Source organism: Dama dama, chromosome 4, assembly GCF_033118175.1.
Source record: "Dama dama isolate Ldn47 chromosome 4, ASM3311817v1, whole genome shotgun sequence".
Classification (NCBI taxonomy): Eukaryota; Metazoa; Chordata; class Mammalia; order Artiodactyla; family Cervidae; genus Dama; species Dama dama.
This window is the reverse complement of record NC_083684.1, coordinates 69,288,662-69,302,445: the sequence shown is the minus strand read 5'-3', so window position 1 is coordinate 69,302,445 and position 13,784 is coordinate 69,288,662. Positions and strand designations below refer to the sequence as shown.

The 13,784-nt window shown below is 46.5% G+C and overlaps 1 protein-coding gene across 3 annotated transcripts; it reads left to right on the top strand.

Moving 5' to 3' along the window:
• Positions 1-2,578: 2,578 nt before the first annotated feature.
• Positions 2,579-13,751, top strand: LOC133054897 (natural cytotoxicity triggering receptor 1). 3 transcript variants are annotated; one of them, XM_061140300.1, is made up of 8 exons: positions 2,579-2,750; positions 2,833-2,868; positions 3,045-3,329; positions 5,411-5,689; positions 5,952-5,999; positions 6,515-6,562; positions 6,670-9,043; positions 10,480-13,748. In XM_061140300.1, exons 1-7 carry the CDS (start codon positions 2,717-2,719, stop codon positions 6,834-6,836), a joined length of 897 nt encoding a protein of 298 aa, XP_060996283.1. In that variant the 5' UTR covers positions 2,579-2,716; the 3' UTR covers positions 6,837-9,043; positions 10,480-13,748. The 3 variants fall into 3 exon arrangements, with proteins under 3 accessions (XP_060996283.1, XP_060996284.1, XP_060996282.1); XM_061140301.1 differs by lacking the exon at positions 5,952-5,999 and having other exon boundaries at positions 10,480-13,751; XM_061140299.1 differs by lacking the exon at positions 10,480-13,748 and having other exon boundaries at positions 5,838-5,999; positions 6,670-10,419.
• The last annotated feature ends 33 nt before the right edge of the window (positions 13,752-13,784 follow it).

Genomic DNA, 13,784 nt, shown 5'->3' with positions numbered 1-13,784 from the left:
TATAACACACAAGGGGATTCCTATAAGGATAACATCTGGTCTTTCAAGAGAAACTCTTCAGGCCAGAAGGGAATGGCAGGACATACTTAAAGTGATGAAAGAGAATAACCTACAACCCAGGTTACTGTACCCAGCAAGGATCTCATTCAAATATGAAGGAGAATTCAAAAGCTTTACAGACAAGCAAAAGCTGAGAGAATTCAGCACCACCAAACCAGCTCTTCAACAAAGACTAAAGGATCTTCTCTAGACAGGAAACACAGAAAGGTTGTATGAACGTGAACCCAAAGCAACTAAACAAATGGCAACAGGACCATACTTATCAGTAATTACCTTAAATGTAAATGGGTTGTATGCCCCAACCAAAAGACAAAAGACTGGCTAAATGGATACAAAAGCAATACCCCTATATATGCTGTCTACAAGAGACCCACCTCAAACAAGGGACACATACAGACTGAATGTAAAGGCCTGGAAAAAGATATTTCATGCAAACGGAGACCAAAATAAAGCAGGAGTAGCAATACTCATATCAGATAAAGTAGACTTTAAAATAAAGGCTGTGAAAAGAGACAAAGAAGGACACTACATAATGATCAAAGGATCAATCCAAGAAGATTTAACAATTATGTAAATATATATGCACCCAACATAGGAGAACCACAATATGTAAGGCAAATGCTAACAAGTATGCAAGGGGAAATTAACAATAACACAATAATAGTGGGAGACTTTAATACCCCACTCACACCTATGACTAGATCAACTGAACAGAAAATTAACAAGGAAACACAAACTTCAAATGATACAATGGACTAATTAGACCTAATTGATACCTATAGGACATTTCACCCCAAAACAATGAATTTCACCTTTTTCTCAAGTGCACACAGAACCTTCTCCAGGATAGATCACATCCTGGGCCATAAATCTAGCCTTGGTAAATTCAAAAATATTGAAATCATTCCAAGCATCTTTTCTGACCACAATGCAGTAAGATTAGATGTCAATTACAGAAAAAAAAAAACTATTAAAAATTCCAACATATGGAGGCTACACAACATGCTTCTGAGTAACCAACAAATCACAGAAGAAATCAAAATATGCATAGAAACGAATGAAAACACAACAACCCAAAACCTATGGGACCTTATAAAAGCAGTGCTAAGGGGAAGGTTCATAGCGATACAGGCTTACCTCAAAAAACAAGAAAAAAGTCAAATAAATAACCGAACTCTACACCTAAAGCAACTAGAAAAGGAAGAAATGACGAACCCCAGGGTTAGAAGGAAAGAAATATTAAAAATTAGGCCAGAAATAAATGCAAAAGAAACAGAATGATACATGCATCCCAATGTTCATAGCCACACTACTCACAACAGCCAGGACATAGAAGCAGTCCAAGTGCCCATCTACAGATGATTGGATTAAGAAGATGAGCTATATACATATACGATGGAGTAGTACTCAGCCATAAAAAGGAATGAAATTCTACCTTGTGCAGCAGCATAGATGGACCTTGAGGGCATTATGCTTAGTAAGATCCAACAGACAGAGAAAGACAAGCGCTGTATGACATCACTTACATGTAGACTAGAAAATAATATAAATAAATGTATAGGCAAAACAGGAGCAGACTCACAGATAATGGAAAATAAACTCATGGTTACCAAGCGGGAGAGGAAAGTGGGTAGGCACACACTAGGGATATGGGAGTAAGAGATACAAACTAACATGGAGAAAACAGATAAGCAAGAAGAATAGACTATATCGCACAGGGAACCACAGTCATTATCTTGTAATAAATTACTATGGACTATAATCACTGCTATATGCCTGAAACTAATAGAATATTGCACATCCACTATACTTCAATTAAATAATTTATTTATTTAAAAATTATTTAGACCCTTTAAAAAAGAACAGACACATTTTTTGTTTAAAATATGTTAATGTACTTAATATTTTAATATTCTGCTTTATAGCAGACTAAAGGAATATTATTATGTAAGAAATCTATTTTTGCTTAAAAACAGTATTTTATTAAAACATTGTAATAAATCTGAAGGAGACAGTTTTATCATTTTATTTTATTTTATTTTAGTCTTTATTGAAAGGCTAATTTTTTATTTAGTCTTTGTTACAATATTGCTTCTGTTCTCTGTTTTGGCTTTTTGGCCATGTGGCATGGATCTTAGCTCCCTGACCAGGGATGGAACCTACACCCTCCACGTCAGAAGGTGATGTCCCAACCGCTGAGCCACCAGAGAAGTCCCCCTATCATTGCATTCTGATGAAATCAATTAACATCCCCGCACATGAATGTTGGACGCAGAGGAGCCAAAGTCAAGTATATATTTTTAAAATGACTTTAAGGGTTTTGCTCTGTACTCTGCCCTATGCCCTGGGCATAATGTCCCCATTTCAAAATTTACCAGTTGACCTAGAAATGAGTTTCAGCCGGGGACCAGACCATGGTCAGAGGCTCTGGTTAGAAACCACAGATACACTCAGATGCATCATGGGAACTGCATGTTTTCCTTACTGCCAGTGGCCAGAGGTGGAGGGAGACCTTTGAATCATCAGTAAACAAGTCAGTGTGAAAGCCCCTGGGCAACTGCTCCTGGGCTTCACTTACCACATCCTGCGCATCCCCCTGGCCTGCAGGGCTCCGTCTCCACCCAGCTGTCCACATTCACCGGGCAGAATCTGAGCGATGCCTTCCATCCTTGCTGTCCTTCTCATCCTTGGTGAGTTCTCGCATGGAAGAGAGATGGAATTGAGGGGTCTAGCACAGATGGGGCAACATATCTCATTGGTCCTGTCTTCCAGGGCTGGGTCTGAGCCAGAGGACCACCACCCAGAAGCGTAAGTCCTTCCTTCAAAGCCCCCAAGTCAGATTCAGCCGCTGTGTCTGCTTGAGAATGGCTGGAGGAAAGGCCAGGGACCCAGACTGGCTAGGAAGGCTCACAGCCAGCAGTTGGGTGGGCGGGAGGCTGGGCGGGGGCCTTTCTCAGGGACTCCCGCCTCTGATTCCCTTCCAGAGATGCTCTCGAAACCTGCCATCTGGGTCAGACCCAGTTTCATGATCCCAAAGGGAAGACCAGCTGTCATCGGGTGTCGGGGAGCTGGTGAGGCCGTGGAGTACCAACTGCACTTTGAGGGGGGCCTTTCTGCCTTGGAGAGACCGAAGTCACCCCCAGTGATGAACTTGGTGAAGTTCCCCATCCCGGCCATGACTTCGCACACTGCAGGGCAATACAGGTGCTCCTACCGAAGTGGGGAGCTCTGGTCAGAGCTCAGCGACCCTCTGGAGCTGGTGGTTACAGGTATCTGTCCCATGGTGCAGCTATAGGATCATCTCGTCAACCTGAGTCCTCCAGAACGTCCTCACTTGCTCATCTCCCTCTGTCTCTCCCAAGCCTCACGCAGATATTAGTTTGTCTTGGGGGCAACGCAGGGGGTTGGTTAATGCCTATGGGGTTATCTTTAGAGAATTGTCTCTATGTCCTAGAAGCAGATTGGTCTTAGGTTCTTCGGAAAAGAGACTCTAAGACGGATGTTTGTGCCCAGAGGGAATCACCGTGGAGTGTCCTTAAAAACAGCACCTGTGGTGAGTGAGCGGCACAGGCCCTCACTGCTCACAGAAGGGGCAGTTGGACAGCAGGGCAGCTCCATGGGAGACCTCAGGGACTTCCCTGGTGGTCAGTGCAGTGGTTAAGACTCCATGTTTCCAATGGAGGCGATGAGAGTTCCATCCCTGGCCAGGGGACTAAGATCCCGCATGCCGTGTGGTATGGCCAAAAATATTTTTTAAATAAAAATATTTAAGGACAGAGACTTCAACCGAGCAAATGTGGATCTCTGGACCTGGCTGACCTTTCAGCATAGGCTTGAAATGAGACTAGAAGCTCTGTATTCCTATCAGGCAGGGATTGTGTGAGAACCACTCCTAGGGAGATTCCAGACAAATAGTCTTGCTTTTGTGGTTCTTGGGTTCCAGCAGAAGACAGACTATGAGTCAAAGTCAGGAAATTCAAATCAGTGAGACAGCACGTGAGGGTGGAATGGTGGTGTGGAAAAAGCAAGGTCGATGGGGTGGAGGTGGCCTGGTAATCTTGGGCCAGGCAGTTCCCTTCCACTGAGGGCTGTGGGTCTCAAGTTTAAGTCAATATCAGAGTCACCTGGGGACTTGCAGAAGCACAGATGACTTTAGTAAACCCACATTCATGGAAGCAGTATTCACAACAGACAAAAGGTAGAAACAACTTTGCCTACCAGTGAGTGAGTGGATGAAGAAAATGTGGTCTATTCATACAACTGAATATTATTCAGCCTTAAAAAGGAAGGAAATCCTGAGACTCGGTAACTTGAGGATGTTTTATTGAGTGAAATAGGCCCATTATCAAAGGATCAATAAATGTACATTCCACTTCTTTGGGGTACTTAAAATAGTCAAATTCAAAGGCATAAAGTAGAATGGTGGTTGCCAGGGGAAAGGGGGAAATGAAAAGTTAATGTTTAACATATAGAGTTTCAGTTTTGCAAGATGAAAAGCATTCTGGAGATTAATGGTGATGATGGTTGTACAACAGTGTGGATGTATTTAATATCACAGGACTATACAATTAAAAATAGTTAAGGTGGTAAATTTATGTATATTTTACTACAACTAAAAGCAGCAATGAGGTTTTAAAGATTTTTTCTTTTTTATGTGGACGATTCTTGGAGTCTTTTCTGAATGTGTTAAAATACTGCTTCTGTTTTATGTTACGGAATTTTGGCCACCACGAGGCGTGTGGGATTTAGCTCCCCGGCCAGGGATCAAACCTGCACGCCCTTCACTGGAAGGCGGAGTCTCAACCGCTGGACCACCAGGGAAGCCCCAACAAAAAGGCTTTAAAACACAGGTGGCTGCCCCTCCCCCAGGTTTCTGATGTAATAGTTCAGGGGTAGAGCCTGGAAATGTGCATTTCTAACAAGTTTCCCCAGGATGTTGACATGGCTGGTCCCAAGGACCAAACACTGAGGACCAGTGATGCAGGGAAATTCCCAGAAAGAGATTCCTCTTAACTCTCCTGGCAGCTGGGGGAGGGACTGTCTCAGTCTTGAAGGGAGAATTCAGGGAGGGTGTATCCATGACCAAGACAAATCTAGGAAATAGAAGAAGAGACCGAGATTCTGAGCAGTGATATCCTGGCCCTAAGGACTAGAGGGATGCTCAGAGATGCAGGAAACAGGATACAGATGCTCTGTACCGGGACTTCCCTGGTGATCCACTGGTGAAGACTCCACCCTTCAAGTGGAAAGGTTTCGGGTTCGATCCCTGGTGGGAGAACTCTGATCCCGCATGGTGCGTGGCCAAAAAAAAAATGGATGCTCTTACCCTACTAGCCACCTTCTCTCACAGGACTGTATGACACACCCACGCTCTCAGTTGAACCCAGGTCTGAGGTGACCTCAGGAGAGAATGTGACCTTCCGTTGCCAGCTGGAGACAGCTACAAGCACGTTCTTCCTGCTCAAGGGGGGACGATCCAGCCGCCCCCAGCTCAGATACGGGAACCTGCGGGCAGAGTTCCACCTGGGCCCTGTGACCCCAGCACACAGAGGGACATACAGATGCTTCGGCTCCTACAACAACCACGCGTGGTCTTTCCCCAGCAAGCCTGTGAAGCTCCTGGTCAAAGGTGAGGACCTCCCCCTCAATGTTCCCCCATGTCCTTTCTGGATCTCTAAGTGACCAGCAAGCAGAGATGAGGATGGCAGCAAAGAGGCAGGTGGGGAGACGCAGAGAGGGTGCTTTGCACCAGTGCCCTCATCCACATCGATTCCCAGAGGTCCAGGTACTAGCGAAAGCATCGCCAGGGAGATGGCGGATGGAGGAGTGGGGAAGGGAGAGGAAACAGCTGGGAAGACCAGACCCCTTGATTTCCTCGTCTCCACGGCCAGGAGACGCCGGGGACACCACCTTCGAGCCCACTGAGCACACCTCTTCTGGTGAGTAACAGATACTTCTAAACTCGGGGCAAGGACTCAAAGCCTCCCAATCACACTAAAAAGCGGGCGTTCGTTCACAATATCCCTTGAGTGCACAGAGCAAGCCATCAACTGCAGTTCTGTCAGCAAGACCCTTGCTGGTATGGTGCTCATAACCTAGAGTCAAAGTCATTGTTCAGTCGCTCAGTCAGGTCCAACCTGACTGCAACCCCATGGACTGCAGCACACAAGGCTTCCCTGTCCTTCACCATCTCCCGGAGTTTGCTCAGATCGTGTCCATGGAGTTGGTGAAGCCATCCAGTCATCTCATCCTCTGGTGTCCCCTTCTCTTTCTGCCCTCAACCTTTCCCGGCATCAGGGGACTCTTAGTTGGGGCAGGCGAGATCTGGTTCCCCTATCAGGGATCACACCCAGGCCCCCTGCACTGGGAGCACAGAGTCTTAGCTACTGGACCACCAGGGAAGTCCCTCACACCATCTCTTTTCCTCACTTCTTCACTTCCTTATCCTCTGCAGACTACTGGGACTCCTACGAGGTAACCACAGCGACCCAGTTGCAGAAAGGTAAGCCGGCAGCAGGGCCTGTTAGCCCTCGAAGGAAAGGGGAGAGACATTGGGTGAGGTGGTCTTGGTAGCTCCCCGTGAGCAATCGCTCTGTTCTTCTGACCCAGACCATTTCCTCTGGAATCACACGGTCCAGAATCTCATCCGGCTTGGCCTGGCTGTCCTGGTCCTGATGGCCCTCATGGGGCTTCTGCTTGAAGACTGGCTTCACAGGAGGAAGTCTAGAGAGAGAACCCATGGGGCTTCACGTCGGGGGTGCAGGAGACAGCTCTGAGCACAGAGAGCTCTGAATTCATGACCAAGAGGCCCAGAAGCCACAGGTGGAGCTGAAAGTGGCCCCGACCTTGGGCTGTGGGAGCTCCGTGTGGAACCCATGGAGGAAGGGAGTCACTGCAGAGAACTAAGGGAGGACTGCGTGCAGCTGGGCGGAGGGAGATGCAAGCGGCACGTTTCTCCTGAAGACCAATCCCATTGTCTCCTCCAGGTTCGAAGGACTCTTGTGCTTCCTTCCTGCAAGCCAAATTTTCAACCACCCCCATCTTTCCTGAAAACACCTTTAACATCACGGCCATGGGAATATTTCCTTCTTCCTTTTGTCTTTATCCTTACTTCTTTTTATAAATGTATTTAATTTTAACTGGAAGATAATTGCTTTACAATGTTGTGATAGTCTCTGCCATACATCAGCATGAATCAGCCATAGGTATCCATATGTCCCCTCCTTTTTGAACCTCGATCCCACCGCCCACTCCTCTAGGTAGTCACAGAGCCCCGTGTTGAGCTCCTTGCATCAAACAGCAAATTATGACTGGGGGTCTCTTATACACATGGTAGTCATGTTTCGATGCTGCTCTCTTAACTTGTCCCACCCTCTCTTCCCCTGCTGTGTTCACATGTCCATTGTCTGTGTCTGTGTCTCTATTCCTGCCCTGCAAATAGGTTTGTCTGTACCATTTTTTCTAGATTCCATATGTATATGCTTTACTGCATGAAATTTGTCTCTTTCTGACTTATTTCTCTGTATAACAGGCTCTAGGTTCATCCATCTCACAAGAACTGACTCAGATTCATTCCTTTTTATGGCTGAGTAGTATTCCTTTGTATATATGTACCACAACGTCACTATCCATTCATCTGTCGACAGACATCTAGGTTGCTTCCACATCCTAGCTGTTTATCCCTCTTTCTTCTTTGCTGTCTCTGCAGATGTCATTCAAAATATTTAACCACCAGTACAGAAAAGACATTAAAGAGCTAGAGAAGCAACAAGCCAGTAGCCAATTCCCACCCATTGCTATTGTAAATGAACCATGACAGGTGTGATAAGAAAAGGATACATTTGGGGCAACATCAACAGACTCCAGAGAGCCTTTGTCGTCCCAAACTGAAAAGTGTTTTTTAATTTTTAATTGAAATATTTTTGACATAGAACTCTCTGTAGGTTTAGGGCGTGCAATCTGTTGATCTGATACATTAATCTATTGTGAAAGGATTGCCATTATAGTGTTAGCTAACACCTCTCTCGCATCACATTATCAACATTTCTTTTTTGTGGCTGGAATGATTAAGATATGGTCTGTTAGCAAGTTTGAGGATTATCACGTGACACTGTGGTGTATCATTTCCACACTGATCATTAGGGCTCCAGGACTTATTCATCTACTGGTTTGTTCCATTAAATGCCATCTCTCCGTTTCCTCCTCCCACCAGTCTTTAGGAACCACCATTCTGCCCTCTGTCTCTACGGGCTTGGCTTTGTTTTTAGATTCCACCTTTAAGGGATATCACACAGTATTTGTCTTTCTCTGACTTATTTCACTTAGCATAATGCTGTCAAGGTCCATCCCTGTTGTCAAAAATGGCAAGATTCCCTTCTTTCTCATGGCTGAATTATATATATTTTTACCATATATAAATATAATATATCTTTATGTTGGACCATAAAGAAGGCTGAGCACTGAAGAACTGATGCTGTCTAATTGTGATTTTGGAGAAGACGCTTGAAAATCACTTGGATGGCAAGGAGTTTAGGATCAAACCAATCAATCCTAAAGGAATTCAATCCCAAATATTCATTGGAAGGACTGAGGCTGAAGCTAAAGCTCCAATACTTTGGCTGCCTGATGCCAAGAGCCGACTCATTGGAAAAGACCCTGATGCTGGGAAAGATTGAGGGCAAAAGGAGAAGGGGGCAGCAGAGAATGAGACGGTTGGATGGCATCACTGACTCAGTGGACATGAGTTTGAGCAAGCTCCAGGAGATAGTGGAGGCAGAGGAGCCTGGTGTGCTACAGTCCGTGGGGTCACAGATTCACACACGATGTAGCAAATGAACGATCCCAAAGAAATCTATATTTTTAAGGAGGCACATTCATAACTCCAGCCCAGGACCAGTCTAATCCATCTTCACTTCTCAAGGCGCCCACATGCTTGGAGATCCGTTCCTGCTGGTTGATGCTGGTCTCATGGAGATGGGGAAAGGTGAGCTTTGAAGACTGAGAGGGCATCTCATTCTCCTCCCTCAGCTCAGCCTCTCTTCCTTCTTTGTTTGCCCCCAGTTTATTTCATTTTCCAAATTACAACAATAAGACAGGATCTCCAGCTTGCCTTTCCTGCCTTTCTTCATCCCATTTCGTAAAACAGGCGCACTGCAGAATCAGGAGGCAGGGAGAAAGGATGGAATTTGAGCTCCATTAACATCTGTGTTCCGGAGGCAAACTCTGTCCTTTCTGTTTTCACCTTCCATTGGCCAAAAGGTGGGGTCGATAACTCCTTCTCAGTGATACACGAGCTCATGACATCATTCTACAGATTTAAAACAAAAAAATTTTAATGTGGACCATTTTAAAGTCTTTATTCAATTTGTTACCATATTGCTTCTGTCTTGTGTCTTGGATTGTTTGGCCCCAAGGCATGTGGGATGTTACCTCCCTGATCAGGGACCGAACCCACACCCCCGGCTTTAGAAGGCGATGCCTTAACCACCAGACCACTAGGGAAGTCCTCATTCTAGGAATTTATCAGTGCTCCACAGTTATTATATCACCACCAGTACCAGAGTTTTCTCACCCTGAGTCAGGAACAGGAACAAAATCTTCAGAGCATGGATATGCTCTTTTGGAGAAGGTCCACCCCCTTCCACTCTTCCTGGTCTGTGGATGGGGTGACCGATTGTCCTGAGACATCACCCACCTGGGCAAGGCTATACTCTACCACTTCAGGCTGAGTCCTCAACCACTAGAAGCTGGTTCTCACCCCTCACTTCCTCTGAAGCTGTTTTTGTAACATAATCAGTTTCCTGGAACTCTCAGTGGACACCTCTCAGCCCTTATCTTTGCTCTTCTGTTAATGATATATGACCACTTCCTTCCTGGAAAAGTCACTTCACTGGCTTTCTCTGACCCCTCCCCCTACTCACTCTGACTCTCCTTACACTGCTGGGTTTGGGGGGCTCTCCAGGGCCAGAGTTTTGAGGTTCTGTGGTGGACTTAACGTTTCTCTGGACACAAGTCTGGGTTGACTTCATTTAATGCCATGGTTTCGATTTCTCTACAATCAGATGCCCAGATCTGTTTGTCTTCTGATTACAGTCACATTGGTGGTGGGTGGGGGATGGGGGGAAGGGAGTTAGGGCCTCAGTATGTGCATTCGAGGGGGACACAAGTCAGCCCAGAGCAGGGACCATCCTGAGCTTGGTGTTGAGCAGCACCCCTGGCCTCTATGCTCTATGTGCCTGGACCACCAGCCACCTAACCTGTTACAACCAAGAAATCTCCATGAGCTGAGCTGAGCAAGCATGTGTGCTCAGCCGTGGCCAACTCTTGGTGACCCTGTGGACTGTAGCGAGCCAGGCTCCTCCATCCATGGGACTTTCCAGGCAAGAATACTGGAGTTAGTTGCCATTTCCTTCTCCCCAGGGGATCTTCCTGACCCAGGGATCGAACCTGCATCTCCTGCGTCTCCTGCATTGGCAGGCAGGTTCTTTATCACCATGCCACGTGGGAGAAGTCTCCATGGACATTGCCAAATGTCACCCTGAGGACAAACTGAGGAACTACCCGGTTAAGAACCCCTGGCTTGGAAGGATATAAATAGGGGTGATGGAAGGAGGTGGCTGTGATGGGGGAGGGGCCCCGTGAGATCCGGTGGTCAGCTAGGTGAGAACGTGTTGACTGTGCTGAGAAGGACAGCCACGTGAAACGCTGGAACGCCTCCCGGAGCCTCACCCCCCAGGCAGAAACAACCACAGGCGCAGGGCTAGAGGCAGAGGAGTAGCAGGACACCCCGCGTGGCTGGGACAGAGCGAGTCAGGGGAAACCCAACTGAAAGGTGAGCCCAGGGGTCTTTATTTTTTATTCTGGCTGCACTGGGTCTTCACTGTGGCACAGGGGCTCCTTGCTGTGGCTCACAGGCATCTTCAGTTGCAGAATACAGGCTCTAGGGTGTGCAGGCTTAGTTGCCCTGTGGCATGGGGATCTCAGTCCCCCAAGCAAGGTCAAACCCACATCCCCTGCATTGGAACGCAGTTTCTTAACATGCTTAACACCACCAGAGAAGGCCCCAGAAGTGACTTTTGAACCGCAGATCTCTCTTTCGCCATCACCTTGTGCAAAATGAGTTAAATAATTATAACTTCAGAGGAGGGGCTCACCTTCCCAAACCTGGATCTCCTGGCTCATACACACAGCTCTGGAAGAGAGCCCTGGCGAGGTGAACCCCAAAGTCAAGAGTTTGCCTTTACTTTGAGGCATCAAGGGATCCCCATCTTCTCTCTGGGACTCACCAAGACTCAGTAGGAGGGTGAGAGGAGGAGACATGATTCTGGAACCATTTGGCCCTCTGGCCCCAGCAGAGCTGAGCTACAATGGGACTGAGGCTGAGGGGGAGGGGTCCGGGAGAGGAACCAGACACAGAGGGGGGGAGGCCCACCTAACACCACAAGGCTGAGGTTTTTAACACCTGCCAAAGGAGGAGTCACGCCCCCACCTAGATCTCTACCCAACCGGGGCCCGTGGGAGGTGCGATATCCTGACGACAACGCTCGCTCTCCATCTGCCGTGGGGTTTTCGGCCTCCGGGCGATGACTGTTGTGGGACTGTGGTGTGAACTGTAGAAGGTTTCACAGCACCCTTGGTCTCTGCCCACTAGGAGTTCGCAGCATAGCCAGTTGTGACCTCCCTCCAAAATCCAGAGTAGTCAAATCTGTAGAGACAAAGTAGATGAATGGGTATGGGGTTTCCTTTCGGGGAGATGTAGATGTCAAGGCTATGGCTTTTCCAGTAGTCATGTATGGATGTGAGAGTTTGCCTATAAAGAAAGCTGAGCACCAAAGAATTGATGCTTTTGAACTGTGGTGTTGAAGAAGTCTCTTGAGAGTCCCTTGGACTGCAAGGAGATCCAACCAGTCCATCCTAAAGGAAATCAGTCCTGAATATTCACTGGAAGAACTTATGCTGAAGCTAAAACTACAATACTTTCACCACCTGATGCAAAGAACTGACTCATTTGAAAAGACCCTGAGGCTAGGAAAGATTGAAGGCGGAAGGAGAAGTAGACAACAGAGGATGAGATGGCTGGATGGCATCCCTGACTCAATGGACATGAGTTTGAATAAACCCTAGGAGCTGGTGGTGGACAGGGAGGCCTGGTATGCTGCAGTCCATGGGGTCACAAAGAGTTGGACATGACTGAGCGACTGAAGTGAACTGAGACATTCTGGAACTAGATGGCGGTGATGGTCAGAACAGTGATGTGAGTACCCTTAATGCCACTCAACTGTGTACTTTATGACGAAAACGGTAATGTTGATGTGATGTGTATTGCCCCACAATTTTTTAAGTTTCTGGACTTTGCCAGATTGAGGGGCGGGGGCGGCAAAATCAGGCTTCGTTGAGGACCACTGTCTTATTCTATAGCAATGAATGGCTAGACTGTAAGCCAATCTCAATTGAGATTGTCTCTCAATCTCAGCACTATTGAAATTCTCGGTGGGGTAGTTTTTTGTTGTGGCGGGGCTGTTCTGTGCATGGTGAGATGTCAAGCAGCTCCCCTGGTCTCTACCCACTGAATGTCAGGAGCGCCCCCTTGTTGTAACAAACAAACAGAAAATACCTGCAAACACTGCCCAGGTGTCCTTGGGTGGCAAAATATCTCCCCTAGTGAGAACCACTGATCTTCAATGTCCTAAACTCCATAAGACTTTTTAAAAATTTCTGCACAAAGTGAGCTCTAAGACAAGTCACAGGCTTTCCAATTTGTAAGAACTTTGTTTTCAAAACTCAGTCTGCTTCTCAGAGGCCATGCCATATAGGGGCATTGAGTCCTCTTACTGTTTCCTTATTTATAGATAGATAAAAATAACAAGATAGCTGGGAGGGGCATGAACTGCTGCAAAGTGTCCATCAGAATGTATTTAAAATACCCAGAAGAGGGTGTGACCCAGACATAGTCCATCACAACCTCCCTCGATTGTATCATTTTTTAAAAATGTAAATCCTACCCATGAGCTTTGTACTCAAGTAGAAGGCTGAATTTTTAATCACTCAGCTTTGCCTCAAATAACCTGAGCAGTCCTGATCCATACTCAATTCCTCCATCATCTATTGCTTTGAAATCCTTACCTAGCTGTGTCCCCCTAAACACTGGTATCCAAAAGTCTTATTCAAGTTACTACAGGGGCTTCCCTGGTGGCTCAGTGGTAAAGAATGCACCTGCCAATGCAGGAGATGCAGGTTTGATCCCTGGGTCAGGAAGATTTCCTGGAGGAAGAAATGGCAACCCACTCCAGAATTCTTGCCTGGGACATCCCATGGACAGAGGAGCCTGGCAGGCTACAGTCCATGGGGTCACAAAGAGTGGACATGACTGAACACACATGCACAGGGAAGAAAAACAGAAGGAACGCACAGAATCATCTATGAACTTTGTAATATTTTTTCCTAGACTAAGTACGCCAGGAATGACGTTTACTCTAAGTTAGCTGTTGGGTGTGTGAATAAATTCAGCATCAAACAAAGTGCTTTGCCTTTTATTATCCTTGTGAGAGAGAACATTTTAACATCAAGTGGGTACGTGACTTGTGCAGATATTCCCAGAAACCAGAGAGTGAAAAACCAGTGTTCAGTCCTACAGTCTGATCCAGTGATTGACATTTGACATTCTGGCCTTCATGAATGAGATGTCTTAGAGATATCGGATCACCCGCTTTGAGGACACATGAGAG